This window comes from Pelodiscus sinensis, chromosome 6 (assembly GCF_052426305.1).
Source record: "Pelodiscus sinensis isolate ZL-2025 chromosome 6, ASM5242630v1, whole genome shotgun sequence".
In the NCBI taxonomy this organism is placed as follows: Eukaryota; Metazoa; Chordata; order Testudines; family Trionychidae; genus Pelodiscus; species Pelodiscus sinensis.
This window is the reverse complement of record NC_143057.1, coordinates 2,576,101-2,594,351: the sequence shown is the minus strand read 5'-3', so window position 1 is coordinate 2,594,351 and position 18,251 is coordinate 2,576,101. Positions and strand designations below refer to the sequence as shown.

General features: G+C 42.3%; 1 protein-coding gene and 1 long non-coding RNA gene across 10 annotated transcripts in view; one reads left to right on the top strand and one right to left on the bottom strand.

Moving 5' to 3' along the window:
- Nucleotides 1-18,251, top strand: part of LOC102453365 (uncharacterized) — an 85,353-nt gene that overhangs the window by 22,013 nt on the left and 45,089 nt on the right. For all 8 annotated transcript variants that reach the window (XR_012904566.2, XR_016349815.1, XR_016349820.1 and 5 more), the window contains exon 4: nt 14,358-14,398. This is a non-coding gene — a long non-coding RNA (uncharacterized LOC102453365). The remainder of the gene's footprint in view (nt 1-14,357; nt 14,399-18,251) is intronic.
- RNF38 (ring finger protein 38) overlaps nt 1,289-18,251 on the bottom strand; it is a 154,533-nt gene continuing 137,570 nt past the window's right edge. Inside the window, exons 10-12 of one of the 2 annotated variants that reach the window (XM_075931272.2) lie at nt 16,767-16,888; nt 14,352-14,451; nt 1,289-4,799 (exon numbers count right to left, since the gene is read on the bottom strand). In XM_075931272.2, coding sequence (XP_075787387.2) covers nt 4,737-4,799; nt 14,352-14,451; nt 16,767-16,888 — 285 coding nt within the window. In that variant the 3' untranslated portion in view covers nt 1,289-4,736. The remainder of the gene's footprint in view (nt 4,800-14,351; nt 14,452-16,766; nt 16,889-18,251) is intronic. The other variant, XM_075931273.2, reaches the window with a different exon arrangement.

Sequence of the window (18,251 nt, the reverse complement as noted above, 5' to 3'; positions counted from 1 at the left end):
TGGGGCAGAGCAGCTGGGGTGCTGCCCGGTTGGTCCAGTAGCGCTGCTCCTCAGCTCTGAGACCAACCCCGCATTCCCCCAGCTGCTCTGCCCCAGGTGTCCTGATTCAGCAGCTGCTGAAACTGACCAGTGGTTGACTCCAGGAAGCCTGGGGCAGAGCAGTTCTGCCTCAGGCTTCCTGGAGTCAGCCGCTGATCAGTATCAGCAGTGGCTGACTTGGGGACACCTGGGGCAGAGAAGCTGGGGCGCTGCGGGGTTGGTCCAGTAGCGCCAAGGAGCAGCACTGCGGGACCAACCCAGCAGCACCCCAGCTGCTCTGACCCAGGCATCCCCAAGTCAGCCGCTGCTGAAACTGACCAGAAGCGGCTGAATCAGGGACGCCTGGGGCAGAGCCGGACTATCGGAAGGGGGGGGGGCTATGAGGAGTCTGGGGGGCATCCCCCACCCCACCCCAGACCTCTCATAGCCCCCCTTTCTGATAATCCGGCACTCCCTGGGTCCTAAAGGTGCCGGATTATTGGAAGTTTACTGTAACTAGTGCTGTATAGCCAAATATTTAGTTAGATCCTTTATTAAAGCAACTTTTAGGGCTCCAAACTACACCTTCTTTAGAACCTAGAGGACATTAACTGCTATTTACTTTGAAACTATTTTAAAAGGTTGCATTTTAAGCTTCACCATACATGATCCCATCACAAAAGCCATAGGATTAAGATCCAGGATTTAGTTTTGATCCTTCCATCAGTTTTTTTTGTGAGCATAAGCAAATCAAACCATCTAAACTTCAGTTTCACTTCTAACATGGAGATGAGGTTAACCTCACCAGCGTGTTACAAAGCATACCTAATTTGTAAAAACACGCCAGAAGAGTGCCCAGTATTTTTCAATCACTCCCCATATATTTTCCGTATGATTCACTTACTGTTGAGATCATTTTTCTGAAAATATTGCTTAAGTTGAAGCCGAAATCTCGGTCAATTATACATATTTGCACATTTAATGTAAGAGTGCTGCTGAAAAATACTTTTAATATTTTTAAAAGGATATACTGCAGCTCTCTGAACTCATCTTGTTGAGACTTCTAAAAGCAGTCAGGTTACCAAATATTGATTTTTTTTTTTTTTAATCTGGAAGAAAATTACATGTGAATAGCACTGGGCAGATGCAAAATACCCAACCTCCAGTTGCAAAGTGGTACAGCATTAAACCTGTACAATAAAACATATATGGAGACCAAGAAGAGTAAGAAATGTGTCCTAACAGGAGAACAAGAGGCAGGACAAAACTGTAAGTGTACATCATACATTTATTACTGAACAACTCTCTCAACTCCAAAATTGGGCACAGGGATTAAAAATAAAAATTCATTGCACTACTTAGTAAAGCATTACTAGTAACTCTCATAAAAAATGTACAAATTTTGTTAAAAATTTATCAAGCCTTCAAATGATTTGGTTACAGATATTTATAATACATTTAAAACTACATGTTAACTGATACAATAGAGTATGATTTTAAAGAAAACACTTGACAAAATATGATTCCAACAAAATCTATAAACTTTCATAATCATTAGCAAATCTGAAACACATAGCAAAATGAGGTAACTGAATGTACCAATGGGGAGGGGGCGGGGGCGAACAGCTTTTATTAAGGCCTAAAGATAACTCAGTCAAGAATACATTTTCAGGAAGCTTAAAAAAACCATATTGGTAAATCCCACCATTCCAAGTATTACAAAAAGTGTAAATGTTAACAGCTGAGAAATCACATTCAAGAGACTGTACAAAAACAGTATAACAACAACAAAAAAATTACTTTGCACAGAAAACATTCTGTAAAAGAAAACCCACAAAATGAGACCTTGGAGAAATCTGTAGGCCTTGATATCCATTAAAACAGAGCAAAGTCAAATTAAATTGACAAATCATGCAAAAACAAAAACAAAAAAACACAGCAGTGCCAACATGGTAAAGCCAACAGTTGTTTTTAGAAGGGAGGTGGGAAAGGGGGGAGGCAACCAAAATAAGCCTTTTACTGGATTCTGATAGTGCCAGGCACTACTGCAGGCTGTGGAATTAGACACAAATGTGCGTAACACATGGCAGTAAAGGCTGAGCATGAATCCCCTTCCCCTCCTCTTTTGACATGACAGCCACAACATGAAAGGTTGTTGTAGCCAGTCTGAGCTGGTTCAGAACACATGCATGTGTGCTTTTTATACACACTAACCACAGGAAGCAAGTCTGCACACATCTGCAAGAGTCCCATGCAAACAAAAGAAACATTCCAGAAGAGATCAGCCACAAGAGTGCAACAATTAAATTCAGTATTTTACCAAATTAGACCTTTCTGCTGCCTTAAATCTCCAACTGCCTCACAGAACTTTGCTGGGAAAGAGGGCCATTACACATCAAGATTTCTCCAATTCAGGAAGGAGGACTAGTTTACTTCATATTAGTAAAATGTGCCCTGTTAATTATGCATTTCTATCTAACTTAGAAAAGTGACTTATTTCCATGCTTCAATAAAGTGAATACTGAGAGTAGTAGTGTTTGTTATGGTTAGATCTGTACAGGTAGAAATTTTTTTTGCAGCTATATAAAAGACCCTAAGTATTATAAGATGTGTGGCATACACTTCTTTTTAAACACATGATTTCATTCATTTAAAAAAATAAAGTTTACTATATGAGATTTAATTTGTTTTGGTGACATATGACAGTTCCATTCCTTAGCACATCCAGGGAAAAAACAAACATGTTTAAAGTGGTTGTACATTGTATATTTTGTAATAAATTTGATTTACGTAGTGTTAGGTACTGACATATGGACAGACAAGCATGTTTTTAGTTCTACTTGTGTAACTAAACAGAGGCAATAGCATCTGAAACATGGGCAAAATTGTGCTTTCATTTTGTTTTACTGAACCACAAGCTGTGATTGGTCTGTAGAGCCTTCAAGGAAGGGCAAGCAGCATGGAGAACATATAACACTGTCTGAAAATATAACTGATACTAAAGCATAGCAGCACACAAAAGCATCAGAAATGACACAAACTTAAAGCTGAGACTGGCAGCAGGTTACAGCAATATTGCTAGTTGTGCCACTTGTGCTATTGGAACCAAAGTAATGACATTACATTTAGGAGAAAGCACAGTGATGCAAAAAAGTGCACCTCGAATTTTAAAACCTTTAACAGTCTGAAACATCAAACAAAGCCAATTTTTTAACAATCCAGCTATAACATTTGCAGGGCAGCTGAATGGAGATTAACTCCTATTTCACAGCATTATTTGTTTCTGATTGTGTATTAATACACTCTTTTAAGGTAAATATTCTGGCTACCAATAGAAAAACCAAGGGAGTTTTTTATTCATGCAAAAAACGCATTACCTATCAGGGAAGGGCAGACGAAGCATCCTATGCCATTTGACTCAAGCAGCGAACAACCACAAAAACTTACTGTGGTACACTGATAAAGTTAGTAAGTTCCTCTGCTCTGAGAAAACGCTTAAAATTATATTTTCTACATATAGTTGCAGAAATAAAAAGAAAGCCTCTCTTCCATTTACACAAACTCCCTTATACATGAAAAAGAACATGAACGAGTTAAATCCGAATTTATAAACTAAATGATTATGTACTTAGCAAGTACAATGGCCAACAATGTGAAGAGCTGTTGCACAAGACTCTCAATGTCCTTTCAGCTTCTGTGTATGGGGAGGGATATGTTACTTCAGCATTTTCAGAACTTACATTTGTTCTGAAATCAACTGAACACAATTAAAACGGACTAGAGGAATTACAAAGGAAAACAGAAAAGCATCAACATTCAAATGATCAATTCGTCAATATTAATATTGCTAACTGATTTTGTGCGATATTGCAACTATTGATAAATTAGCAATTTTAAAATCTGGATTTTATGACATACGCTAAAAATAAGACTAATCATGTATTGCGCAATCAATGCACTCTTTAGTGGTACATTTACAACTGCCAGTGAAGGGAGCATTAACAGTTGTCCGAATAAAAGTTAAAAGGTCTTTTTATACCATTAAGTACATTGGGGAGGAAATATTAAATGCCTATAATTGCTGCACCCTTAGCATTCAGTGTGCAACTGCAAACACAAGGAAAGAAACCAGTGTACAGTACTAGTACTGTTTAAATAACACACAGGATTATACATTGCAGCATAATTAATACTACACACATACGTTCTCAGTACATGCTGGTATATAGGTTCTCAAACATACGCACACAGACACTCGCGAACACATCCCACACAAACTCTCGTGTGTGCATACATACCCACCCACACCATTCATTCCCACTCACAGTATCTGAAGGCTCTATATAAAGGTAGATTGCTATATTGTTTGGAGCTACCACTTTTTATAAAAGCACATGCTAAAAGATCACGTCCACTGTAATCTCGCAGCAACACTCGGAATGATCACACAAAAACCAGGGAATGTTAGTGCACACACAAAATTAAGCTAAAGAAAATAAAATCTTTGGAGTTCCAATCACACGGTTAGTATAACAATCCCATAATTGTGAAGACTAATTATAAGCTTTTATAATTGATTAAATCACACAGTGCAAAAAAAGGTCCATTGACCCTTTTGTGTAAAGGGAAGGCTGGCAGCCACACAGGTAAGTTCAATGGATAGTTCGTCTATACATGTGACTAGGAACACCCAAACTAGAATTGTGCTCTTAGATTGGTCATTCTGAATCACGATGCACTTCTGAAGCATCAGCTCTACAAATTGGGCAGGTACGATTTGCCTATAAAACAAAAGTAAAACAGGGCTTCAGTGAATGGACAAGGATACCTGTTTACATAACCGTGTACGCCACAATATACAACAGTACACACTAATCCAAACTGGAGTCACAACAGGAAAATAAGTTGGCTGTGCGCTTTTTTTGGCTTCTTTATGATGTGAGAAGATGGCCTGAAGTCTGTCAAATCAAAATATTCTCTTACTCTCACTCTCATAAGAATTTTCTAAAAGAATTATGGAGAATGATGAAATTATGCCATCACAAAAGACTGAAAGCTGAACAGCTGGGAAGAGAGAATTTAGTCCGTTCATAATTGCTTTTTAAACACCTATTGAACAACAGTACACAGAATTATATGTAAAAAGATGTCTGTTCAAGAATGTATGCGGCTATCCTTCAATGAAGGTGAGGTACTCACAATATATGTTTACTTAGCACAAAACCAGATCAAAATGCTGTGGGGCAATGAGTCTTAAGAGTCTTGTTCTGCAGTGCTAAAAACAGCGGTGTATACATTGAGGCTCAGGCAAGAGCATGGACTCAAAGCCAGAGTATGAGGGTACACTTCAGAGGTCAAAACCCTACACAGCAGTTTTCAGCCCTGTAGAGAGAGCCTGAGTCTGCAAACGAGGAGTCAAACTCATTGCTACATGGGCTCTCTTTTTTTTTTTTTTTAAGCACTGTGCAGACATACTCTAGGTGCCCATTTCCTGTGACACCCACCCCCAGCAAAAATCAGGATCACATTCCTGATACCGCTAAAGAAATTTTTTAACAATGAAAGGATAATACTTTCAGGCTGACTTTACAAAGAAGCAAGCAATATTACAAAAAAATACTCTAATAGTTTACAGTAAAAATCTTTCCTAGAAAAGGAAAATTAAACCCCCAGACACTCCTCAACACTTCATAATTGCAATCTGAATGGTTTAGAAAGGTGTACTAAGATTTTAATAAAAACAATAGGGTTGGTAATTAGTGAACTAGTGGCTTTCACTAAGCATGAAAATTGCCAAATGGTGAGTATTTTCACAATTAGTAGATAAGTGTTCTTGTTTCTTCGTGCAACCAAAAATGAATGCATTTTTCCCCCAAATCACATTCGTAAGTAACCACTGTAGTGCTACAGCTTTTTGCATCAACCTGTCATTGACATTTTAGGGGTAATTGAAAAACTCAGCACTCCAAATTGAGGAGACAAAACCCAAAGTGCACTTTTCTGATCATTAGTGGTTTCATAACCATTTGGGGGAGTTCAGTCACTACACAGTCTATGACCACACAGTCCCTAATATAAATGCAGCCTATATCAGAGGAGTTTTTCCTATCAGTCGGGGAACACCACCTCTCCCTTTTAAGTTTTGTGCCGGCATTTATCTTTATACTAGGGGGTTTGGCTGGCATAGTTTGGAGAGGTGTTTTTTACAACCGTGACTGACACAGCTAAGTCAATATAAGTTGAAGCATAGAAGAGCAATATCTGTTCTACACACCTTTCTAGTCTAGACATGATGTAATTAATCCATCTAATACAGAATAAAACTGTCATCTTTTCCAAGAGTATGCTGTTTGAGAGCTGAACTCAGATTTATGTATCAAATAGTATTTGAGAGTTGACTATTTGTAGTATTAAATGTGACATCTAGTGGTAATATCACTATATTGTAGTTTACTGGAAGCATATTACAGTAAACTAGTCCAAATAGTCAGATCAAATAAAACATTTTAAACATGAACACAAATCAAATTATTCATGTTACTGTAATATTATATTAACAGTTCTATAAATCAGAGTGTTTTCCCATGTTTTAAGATTCTCTTTCATAATGAATCAATTAAATGCATTGCATTCTTTGAATTTATTCCCTTTTTTACTTGAACATTACTCAACGGTTTTAAGTGAGAACTGGACGTGCATACTGAAGTGCAGGTCATACAGAAAAGTAATATGTAGTTACTTGAAGTAAATTACTTTTCTTAAACATAAGCATGCACACAGCATTACATGCTGTACTGTAACCTTCCTCAAAATTTTTCTAAAGAAACCTTCTAATGATATCTAAATATTTATTTAAAACTGAAGAGTTCTACCTAATGGCTTTTTGTGACAAGCCTTATAGCAAAAATTGAGAGGTTTTGAGGTCACCAGAACCAAGATGGATTACAATCCTTTAGTTATGGTTTGGGATGTAACACACAGTACAGGCAGTCCCCAACTTACGCGGATCTGACTTACGTCGGATTTGCACTTATGAACGGGGCTCTCTCGCCCCGGAGCTCACAGGCAGCGGTCAGCCACCTCGACCTCTGGGGCGAGAAAAGCTGCTCCTGGTGCCCCTGGTCTGCTGGAGACCGTCTCCAGCAGACCAGGGGCACCACGAGCAAACCCGCAGCAGCGGTGGGGTCCCGCGCTTCTGAGGATTTGCTCTGGCAAAGCCTCAGAAGCGCGGGAACCCCACCGCTGCTGCGGGTTTGCTCGCGGTGCCCCTGGTCTGCTGGGGACCGTCTCCAGCAAACCAGGGGCACCAGGAGCAAAGCGGTCCCGCGCCAGAGCAAAGCCTCAGAGGCGAGGCAACCCCCGCTGCCGCTTTGCTCCCTGTGTCCCTGGTCTGCTGGGGGGGGGGGGGGGGGGGGGCGCAGCTAGTGTGCCCTCCCCAGCAGACCAGGCTTTTGTTGTGGACCCTGGGGCAGAGCAGCTGGGGCGCTGCCGGTTGGTCCTGCAGTGCTGCTCTGGGCACTACTGGACCAACCCGGCAGCACCCCAGCTGCTCTGCCCCAGGCGTCCTGATTCAGCCGCTGCTGGTCAGTTTCAGCAGCGGCTGAATCAGGACTCCTGGGGCAGAGCAGCTGGGGTGCTGCTGGGTTGGTCCAGTAGCGCCGAGGAGTGGTGCTACTGGAGCAACCCAGCAGCACCCCAGCTTCTCTGCCCCAGACGTCCCCAAGTCAGCCGTTGCTGAAACTGATCAGCGCTGACTACAGGAAGCCCAAGGCACAGTTGCTCTGCCCTGGGCTTCCTGGAATCAGCTGCTGATCAGTTTCAGCAGCAGCTGACTTCGGGTTCTTAAGTTGAATCTGTATGTAAGTCAGAACTGGCGGTCAGTTTCAGCAGCGGCTGAATCTGGACGCCAGTTCCGACTTACATACAGATTCAACTTAAGAACAAACCTACAGTCCCTATCTTGTACGTAACCCGGGGACTGCCTGTATTGCTAAACGTAAGTGTTCAGCAATCAGAAATCGCCTAAGAAACAGTGTTAAAATCATGGGATTTGACGCAAATAATTTGGGTTCTTTTTCAATGTTTTCTGATGTCTGAGCATCCAGGTGTATTCAGGTTGGGGTTTCAAGCTTTTCTTTGCAGTGATGAAGACTAGAAACTTACTTAAAAAAAAAAAGCAAAGCTGAGATTCCAACTTGTCTTGACTTCAAGAGCTGGGCCTTTAAAGATAAGACCACAAATATTGCTAAACTTGGCAGAACTGTACAGCAACAAAATAGTCTGATCTCTTCTTACCACTACCCTCGGCTATTCAGCCCCCACTTTCCCTTATTTACCCTGCAGCTAATAGGTTTGTAAAAGACCCTTTCAACAGAGGTGAGAAAAGACAATGTCCATCCACAGGGTGGCAGAAGGCACTGATAGCAGCTCCATGCACCTGGATGAAGTTGAGAGTTTCTGGGTGTCTGGCTGGTGAGTCTTGCCCACATGCTCAGGGTTTAGCTGATAGCCATATTTGGGGTCGGGAAGGAATTTTCCTCCAGGGTAGATTGGCAGAGGCCCTGGAGGTTTTTCACCTTCCTCTGTAGCATGGGGGTACAGATCACAGCTGGAGGATTCTCTGCATCTTGGGGTCTTCAAAGTATTTGAAAGCTTCAATATCTGAGATATAGGTGAGAGGATTATTCTAGGAGGGGTGGGTGAGATTTTGTGGCCTGCCCTGTGCAGGGGGTCAGACTAGATGATCATAATGGTCCCTTCTGACCTTAAAGTCTATGAGAGCAATGCCTGATGCCTTCACTGAGAGGAGATTGTCTAAAGAGGAATCTCCAAATTCTCAGGGGCAAGATTCCTCTGGCTGCACAAACAAGGTGAAATGCTTCCATTTGGCACTATAGGAGGGAACTGGGTTTATTTAGTCTGAAGATAAGAGTGAGGGGGACTGGATAAACAGCCTTCAACTACCTCATGAAGGGTTTCCAAAGAGGAGCTAAGCTATTCTCAGTGATGACTGAACAAGGAGCAATCATCTCAAGCTGCAGTGGGGAAGATCTAGGTTAGATGTTATGAAAAACTATTTCACTTGGAGGGTAGTGAAGCACTGGAATGTGTTGCATAGGAAGGTGGAATATCCATTCTTAGAGGTTCTAAAGGCCAGGCTTGACAGAGCCCTGGGAGGGATGATTCAGCTGGGCTTGGGGCTCTGCTTTGAGAAGCAGGTTGGACAAGATGACCCCCTGAGGTCTCTTCCAACTCTAATCTTCTAGGATTCCAGGATGCTGATGTGCATGAAATTCCTGGGCAGTTCAGATTCCCTGAGTCAAATGTACTCACCCATATGTGCACCCCATCCAATGAGCAACACATTTGTGACAATCGTCATGCATGGAGAGGGCAGAAGGAACGCCAATTTAGATCAGGCCTGAGTCCATCCACCATTTGAGGGAAGAGATATCATGGGGAACCAATAGCAGGAAGTCTACAGTGTGGCACATGGGGGAAGTGAATCTCTGAAACCACAACTGCAAGCAGCCAATGCAGGGAGGAGCAAAGGCAGTCACATGTGCAAGCCACCATGTGGCCAAGATCAGAAAGGCAAGTCCTGGCCTGAGCAGGACTGGAGATCATAGGGGGAATAAGCTCTTGTAGGGTCACAAACCTGTCATCTGGCAGGTAGGTATGCACCAAGATCACATCAATGCAGGCCCCAACAAATTCCAAGAATTGTGTGGGATCCGCAGTTGATTAATCAGTGTTTTTCACTCACCCCCAAGGAAAAGAGATGTGTGAGCAGCATGCAAGTCAAGGCTCCAGCTTCTCTTTTAATCTTGCTACAGCCACCAATAATAGAGATAAGAGAACACAAGAATCTCTTAATTCTGGATGTGGGCTACCACCATTGAAAATACCTTAGTGAAAAACCTGTGGAACAGTGATGAGTCTGAACAGCAGACTACTGCACTGAAACTGACGAAGGCCATCTGAATCTGAGGAATTGTTTGCGGACAGGATGGGTATCATATAAAAGTGTCTTGCATATCCTTCTTAGGAAGGATGAGGGCTCCTAGGGTGACCAAGTGAAACTTTGGCATGCATAGTAAGTGGTTGAGACCTAAAGTCCACTTATATCCACACTTCTTGGAGACTAGGAAATAGGTGGAATAGAACTCAGCACCCTGATACGTCATAGATACTATTACATCTCTGCAGCAGGGAGTCCACTTCCTGGGCAAGGATACCGTTTGAGAGAGTTGTTACTAAGCCAATGCTGGGGTGGAGGACATGGATGTGGTAGTATTGTGAGCCCAATATGTCTGCTATCACTTTCCAATATGGTAAAAAGGGTGCTAGATACCCCCTGAAGAGGGTGAGTCAGGTGCACAATGAGACACAGGCTATCTGGTTGCACTCATAGTGCTTCTGAAAAGATGGAATATGAAACACTGAAAGTTATGAGGATGAACCAGGAGGACAGCTCATTGGGTCTGTTAGCAAGGAGACTCACAAGACTGCTGGTGGAAGAATTGGGGAGCTCTAAATCTCTGTATCAGAGTGGCTTGGGTGCTGGTGTGCAGCTATCCAACCATCACCAAGTGGCCCTGGAGTCCCTGAAGGAAGAAGTTTTCCTTTGAAGAGATGAGACTCAACAAGAGAGATCCTCTGTGGTGCTCTGGACTTTCCTCAGGGAATTGGATGAACGTAGCCACAACTCCCTATAAATGACAATCCCAGGAGCCATCATGCATCACATCCACTGAGCCCTTGACTGCTGTCCTTGCAACCCATTTCCTCTCCTTTAGGATAGCTTGGGAAAGAGCCTCATCCTGGGGGAAAGGGGGAGGGTTGTCAATGAAATCTGCCAACTTGCTATCGTAAAGAATTCATAGTTGATGAACACAAACAAGTAATTGGAAATGTGAAACTGGATGCTGACAGGGACGACCATCTTACAACCCAGAAGGTCCAGTGGCTTGCCCTTCTTGTCTGCTGGGGTAGATATTGCTACCAGGCCTGTTTCATTGCTGCCTGAATAACTATAATTGCCAAAAGCGGAAGCGAAGAAAAACCTCAGACAGTACCGCTTCTCCACCCCTTGGGGGTTGGCATGCAGCTCACTAGAGTGTGCCACTCTGACCATGGCGGCTGAAGTATGTCACCACTGAGGTAGAGCCACTCTGGCCAGTACTCAGGTGTGTAAAGATGTTAAGAAACTGGTGATGCTTTTATATACTTCCTCTAGTGGGATGTGGACAGCATCTGCCACTCTACATTGGTGGTAATTATCTGGGGGCAAAGAGAGAGTTTAAGACACTAGGGTGTCAGTGGATGACAAGGGGAATTGCTCCAATTCCCCTAGCACTGCTGGAGTCAGACTAAGTGGTTCTAAACAGCAAGATTGGAAATTCCACATGAGCAGAGCTGGAAGATTCCAAAAGTAGATCCTACAGCCATGACCCCCAGTATGGTCAACAGGTGGATCAGGTAGTTGGTGTGTTTAGCACTTAGGAGGACCCCGGGAATGGGAAATGGGAGAGTACTGACACTGAGTTGGTAGTCATACTGAGGATACCAGAGGGGTGGACCCTGCTTTCCATATGCGTTCTCTTATGCAGGGAAGTGAGAGCCCTGTTCAAATGATGGTGCCATTGGAACACAGTGAGCTATTGGGGGCAGGTGGGAATATGGCCAGAAAGAGACAAGTCTGTGGGGCGCTTACTCTTTTAGGAGGGGATGGCACTTAAAGACACAGGGACCTCACTTCTCCTAAAGAAAGAGTTTATGAGACTCAGGGGCAGACTCAATTCTCTCTGGTATCAGTGACACACTCCACATTCAGAATTAGAGCCAGAATGAGAGCTGAAAAAGAGAACTGCCTCAGAACCAAAGGCTCGCCTGACTTTGGTGGCGCTGACCATGGAGGATTTTGCAAGCTTGGTGGTTGGATTCAATGATCTGTGTGGATTTTTACTATGCCTCTAGGCTTTGGCACATGCCTGTTCTCCATGGCTAGAACTGGTAGAGCAGTTTCCTTCTTAGAAAGATTTGTCATCCTTATGTGTATGCTTCTCTGCCTCATGGCTAGGACCCAGTGCAAGGTCCACAAACATTGGTACCAGTGGAATTACAACAGTACTCCATGGTAGGAGATACACTCCTAGACTGCTCTGGCCCATGTATGTGTGGGTGAAAGGGAGAGGTGTTCCCTGGCCTGGATCTGACTGCAGGCTCATGACAGCCTCTGTGAGGTGCTGAGCTCAGCCTTCCCAAGTACAACTTGGAAGCAGCAACAGATACTGCACCCATATGCAATGTGGACTTCCCCGAAGCAGTAAAGGCAGCACTGGTGCTCATCACAGGTCAAAAACAAGCAAGGGCAGGAGGCCAAAATTTTGAACTCTGGCATCCTTCAGTCTAATTCAATATCCAGGGATGGAGGAGGGGAGAGAGGAGGTCGACTAGTAAAACAGTGTCCCAATGTCCTTAAAATTTCTAAAAACTACTACTACTACTACTAACACTAAAAGTTACTACAAAAAGTAAAAAAAAAACCCAAAAAGCACTAGCTATATACACAAATAAAACAATTGAAAAGTGTGTCAGTGCATGCACATAACCCTAGGGGAATACAATATGGACTACCACAGGAAGAATATAATGAAATTGACAAAAAGCTGTCAAATGCACAAAAGGAAAAATATTTAATTTTTGTTCTCTTCCAGTTATAATGACCTCTACTCTAGAAAGTTTTGCTGCTTTAACTATAGTGGAGTAGTTAAAAGCAGCAATATCCCTTCACTCTGTGTCAGTGCAGTTGTACTGGCATAGCTTATTCCAGTTTGGAAAAAGTGACTAACTACAATGGTATAGACATCTTTATACCAGTATAACTCCATCCATATTAAGACTTATACCAAAAGAACTACTGGTAAAAAAAAATAAAAAAAAATCCACACCCCTAACCAACACTGATTGGTGACATTTTTTTCTAGTGTAGACCAATCTTGAGATGTTACTCATAACAAAAATAGGTACAAAAGTTTCTACTAAAGTGATTTTTAAATTGTTTAAGGGACACTGTCAAATTCCCTTATGTATAATAAATAAGTCACCTTAGATCATTAAGTGAATGTATGGGAAAAACTGTACTGGTCTAAAGCTTTTAAAAAAAAAACCCTTGTAAAGTCAAGTTTGGACCTACAATTTAATTTAGGACACCTACTCCAGAATCTCAGAGCATCAGTATCTGACCTAGCAGCCTCTTTTCTTTCATCCGTGCACAATTGTTTAGTATTGAACTCAGTACCCAAGAAATGGTACATTCAAATACACTATTCCTGACTACACACAAAAGATTCCATGATAAAGCAATCATTTTCTTGACTGTAGAAAGTCTACCAATATAGTACTGTCTGTTAGGCTATGTACTAGCTATAACAATGCACCTGTCAGCAAAGCAAGACAATTTAGACATTTATGCCATGTTTAAGAAAATGCATCTTAAAACAGATATGAAGACAAAACACTGGCTATATTATTTTCAGTGTATTTATTTCTGTCTCTCTCATTGGGCTGCTGTAACCAGAACTATATCATGGAAAAGATTAAAATAGAAAATAAATCAATCCAAATAGAACAAAATACTAAAAAAATGAGACAATGGAAAATAATAGCTTGCTGGCAGTAGTTCTGGATATAATGTAGCTTGCAGGGATCTCTCTCTGCATACCATCTTTACCTATCTAATTGCACCTGCACTTTTCATTCTTCTGTATGGTGTGGTCCTATTTTTAGATTATTCATATTTTTTTTTAAATGAAAGATTTCTTATTTCATCTGTAAAACCTTACTTTTGTGAGAAATCTGACCACTTATGCATTTTTCCCATGTCCCCAGACTTGACATTCATATAAGGAGCTAGAAACATTTTTGGTAGTTTCACGTTCTTTTAATACCAAATTCCTGCTTATGAAAGAGACACAAGCAGTATTTAGACAACTCTCAAATTTCACACTCTACTTTGAACTTTTCTGCTTTCCCATTAAATTATATTAATACAGACATGTTATGTCCAACTGAAAATGAACTAAATTTGTCAATCAAGATCATACTCAGTGTCAGTCTTTTAATTACGCTACATTTGATGTAGACTTCACATAATCTCCCTTCATCAATTAGAAAATAACGCTACAACAAAAGGAGGTAGCATTTTCAGTTTGTTAGATTTTGTAGCCTTAATACCAGAAAGTAGTAATAAGAGATGAAATGCAACAGAAAATGACAACTACAAACTAGGCTATTGTAAAATCTTACTGATTTTGTTTTTTGTTTTTTACCTTAAGCCATTTATCGACACACTTGGCATGGAACTCGTGGTTACAAGGTAAGACTCTAAGTAGCTGCCTTGACTCAAAATCACACATGCATACTACGCACCTAAAAAAGATTGCAGAGTTTAACGTTATTTACTATTCAACACCACCACATTGGCATTCTATATACAACTTTCAGGTTGTGTTTGTAATGAGCTTTTTTGTACAGTAATTCCTCATTTAACATGGTAGATAGTACGATCATTTTCTGAAACGTAAGTGAAAACATGTTATGCAGAGTCAATTTTCCCATTGAAAATAATGGAAAAGGTGGGGGTTGCGTTTCAAGCGCACGTGCACTCGCAGCTCCAGCCCGCACTTGTTAGCAGCTGGGACCGGGACATAAGGTTGGGGGAGAAAGGAGACTGGGTTATAGCAAGGAGGGGAGGTGTTTGGTTCTGGAGAAGGGAAGGGAAGGACAGGGGAGGGGGCTTGCAGCCGTGTTTCCCCAGCTGGCCAGTCACTGGCAGCTGTGCGGGACTTCTCCTGCCTCCTTGCAAAGCGGCAGAGGTTCAGTGCTTGCCGTGCCATTCCTTTGGTGAACCGCACTGGCTGGATGCCTCACTCCCTCTCCTCTGCCCCCGCTGTTTGCAGCCGGAGGCTGGGTTTCCTCCTGCCTCCAGAGGTTCGCCACTCACCATGCCATTCCCCGGCGACTCCCTCTGGGGATGCTTCACTCCCTCTCCTCTGCCCTCTATTTACAGCCGGCAGCTGGGTTTCTCCAGCTGGCTGGTTGCCAGCAGCTGCAGGGCTCTCCCTGCCTCCCTGCAAAGCAGCAGAGGTTCACCGTTCGCTGTGCCATTCCCTGGCGACTTCCTCTGGCCGAATGCCTTGCGTCCAGTGAGGAGGGGTCGCGGCAAGTGGCAAGCCTCTGCTACTTTGTAAGGAGGCAGGGGGAAGCGCTGCACAGCTGCCGGCGACCAGCCAGCTGGGGAAACCCAGCCGCAAGCTGTAAACGAGGGGCAGAGGAGAGGGAGCGAAGCATCCAGAGGGGCTCGCCGGGGAATGGCGTGGAGAGCGACAAACCTCCGGAGGCAGAGGGAAGCCCTGCGCAGCTGCCAGCGCCTGGCTAGCTGGGGAAACCCGGCTGCAAGCATGGGGCGGAGGAGAGGGAGCGAAGCATCCAGCCAGAGGGGGTCGCCGGGGAACTGCGCGGTGAGCGGCGAACCTCTGCCGTTTTGCAGGGAGGCAGGGGAAGCCCCAGGCAGCTGCCGGCCAGTAAGGGAAATCGTGTTATTGCGGGGACGGTTCGTGTTGTTCAAAAAAATGTTCCCTAAAAAAAAAAATCGTGCTATCGCGAATACGTGTTTAGCGAGGAATTACTGTACTGGTTTAGCTATCCTGACAGAGTGGCATAGGTACAAACCTCTAGGCTACACAGGCTGTGCTAGTGTAAACCAAGCTGCTCTGATGCTGCTTAACTTGGCTTCACACCTCTCAGCACTAGGAAGGGCTAACATTCCCCCCCACACCAGATCTTCAGCATCACTAGCAAGATTGTGTTATAGTAACTCATAAGAACATCAGAAGTTTGCGTTAAGGGGTTGGCAGGACTGGTCTTCGGCAGCTTAAGCACATTTATTTCTGTTTTAACATTAGGATAGGTGGGGTTTTGGCATAAAAAAATTACATATATATAAAATATAAATAAAGGCTAATTATGACTTGCTACTTTCTCTCAAAAATGTAATCTGATCCAAAGTTTACACTTAAAAAACCCTCTTAATTTACGTTCTTATATTCATATTTCTTAAAACAGATTCATCAGTTGAAACATTGCCAACTTAAGCAAAAAACAAAAACAATCACTTCCATCTGAAAAAAATGTATTCCCTACTTCTCGTTACAAGTAATACCTAAGACTGCTGTAACTAGAAGACAGAAAAAAGGTTTTTTTTCTTACAGTTCATTTACATTTCTGACAGCACTTTGTGTGTGCTCATTTTAAGTGCCTCCCAGGTATAATCATTTTCTCCTTTTGTTTGTGTAGTCTTCCAAAATAGAATAGATAAATGGATCAATCGCAAAATGTGTAAACCACAAAAATTGACAAGAGCTTCCAAAGGTAGGGACATTGGGTAAATTTGAAATTTACCCTGTCCCTATAATATAGCACACTGACTAAATAACTGGACAACTTCTAAAAACTGTTCCAAGTTTACCTCATCAGCATTTTAAACTTTAAAACATCCAAAGTTTCAAGCAGGAATACGTGAGCTTTTTTAATTACTGTATGGACTGGAAAATTTTAACAGACATACCATTTGATATGCATTTTGAGCACTTGTGTTGCAATACAGGCTACTGTAGATTCCAACCTAGAAGTATCAAAATTACCTAGAAGCATTTTAAACTGAGAGGCAAAAACAATGCACTTACAAAGTCTGTTCTGACTGGTGGTTGTTTGGATTGAACCTGTAAGATGGAAGTTGTTCAATGTCTGCTTTTGTCAGTCCTCGCGGTTTGGCTTCTCCCAACCGTTCTGCCAAATTCAGCAATGCCTGCAGAATGAGGAGTTTGTGCCTTTTAAACTCATTGTTCAAAGCTGTTCCAGATCCCCTACAACTGGTCTTAACATTTTATGACCAAAAGTATCTACCTACCATATAGTTTCATCCAAAGTTCTAGCAACAGGGATTGAGAATCTGCATCTCCCTTTCCCATACAATTACAGGCTCTTGAAAAAAAAAAACATTCCTTACAGGCCAACTCCTCTAGCTCCCCCTTCTTGCCTAGCAGAGTTCAGGTATGGAGATTATGTGCTGAGCTTCCAAGGAATGACCAAGTCACATGAGCAGACTTTTTCAGTGGAATATCTGTATTCATGTATAGCATATCCTATTAGAGCACAGTATAAAAACACCTCTCCCCTGTAAATGATTTACTCTCAATACCCCCTGTCAAGTAAGGAAGCTGCAAACTCAGCTTTACAAATAGGGTAACTGAGGCACAAAGAAATTAGGTTGCTCAAATTCACAAAAGGAGTATGTGGCAGAAGTGAGAGCTGAGCCTTGATCTTTCCTGGGCCAGCCTAATGTCGTAACTACAAGATCATCTTATCTCTTAACTGGCATGGCAACCAATTCACAGGCGCTCACACATATCACACTAGAAGAAAACACTGTGCCACTGCAAGGAGACAGAACCAAGGAGAAGGATCATGGGAAAGGAGAGGCAAGCTATGGGACGAGCGGGAAAGGAGAGGCAAATGAGAACGAAAACAAGCTACCCTCTCACATCTTCCCCTCAGCATAGCTACCCTTTCAACTCTCACGTTCTGTTGGTGGGGAAAAAGCAGCAAACAAAACACCCTGCTAAAGTAGCAGCCCAGTTGTTTCAAGAAATAGCTGAAAACTTTAAGTAGCTGTCTGGCCACTCTGTTAGTAATAAAGGCAGTGAGTTCCAGAGAAACAGAAAAAGGAAGAAGTGGGTTTCTAAACTCAGGGCAATGGGGAGGTGACAAAAGCGAAGGGAAGAGAAAGGAAAAATTTAACACATCACCTCTGTCCCATTTGCCTAGCTGGGATATATAACCCAAGTGCCAGGGCTGATAAAGAAGAATGGTTTTAAAAAGAACAAAGCTGAACTTGAAAAGTAATAAACTACTTCAAGTTGTACATTAGGTAGTTACCAATGCACTTCCTGAACCAATAAATCTAAGTGCCCACCCTATGATTGTTTACTGCTTTATTTGTGTCACATCAGTATTTGTATTAGATAATTTATCAACTGAAATGGTATTTGCATATTTAAATACTCTTCCAGATCACAACTTTTGTACCTTATTTCCTTATTTCTCAAAGCCTAGGATTTTTAACTTGTAATTTTCTTGGGTTTTTTCTTCCCTGATACTTGTAACTTATT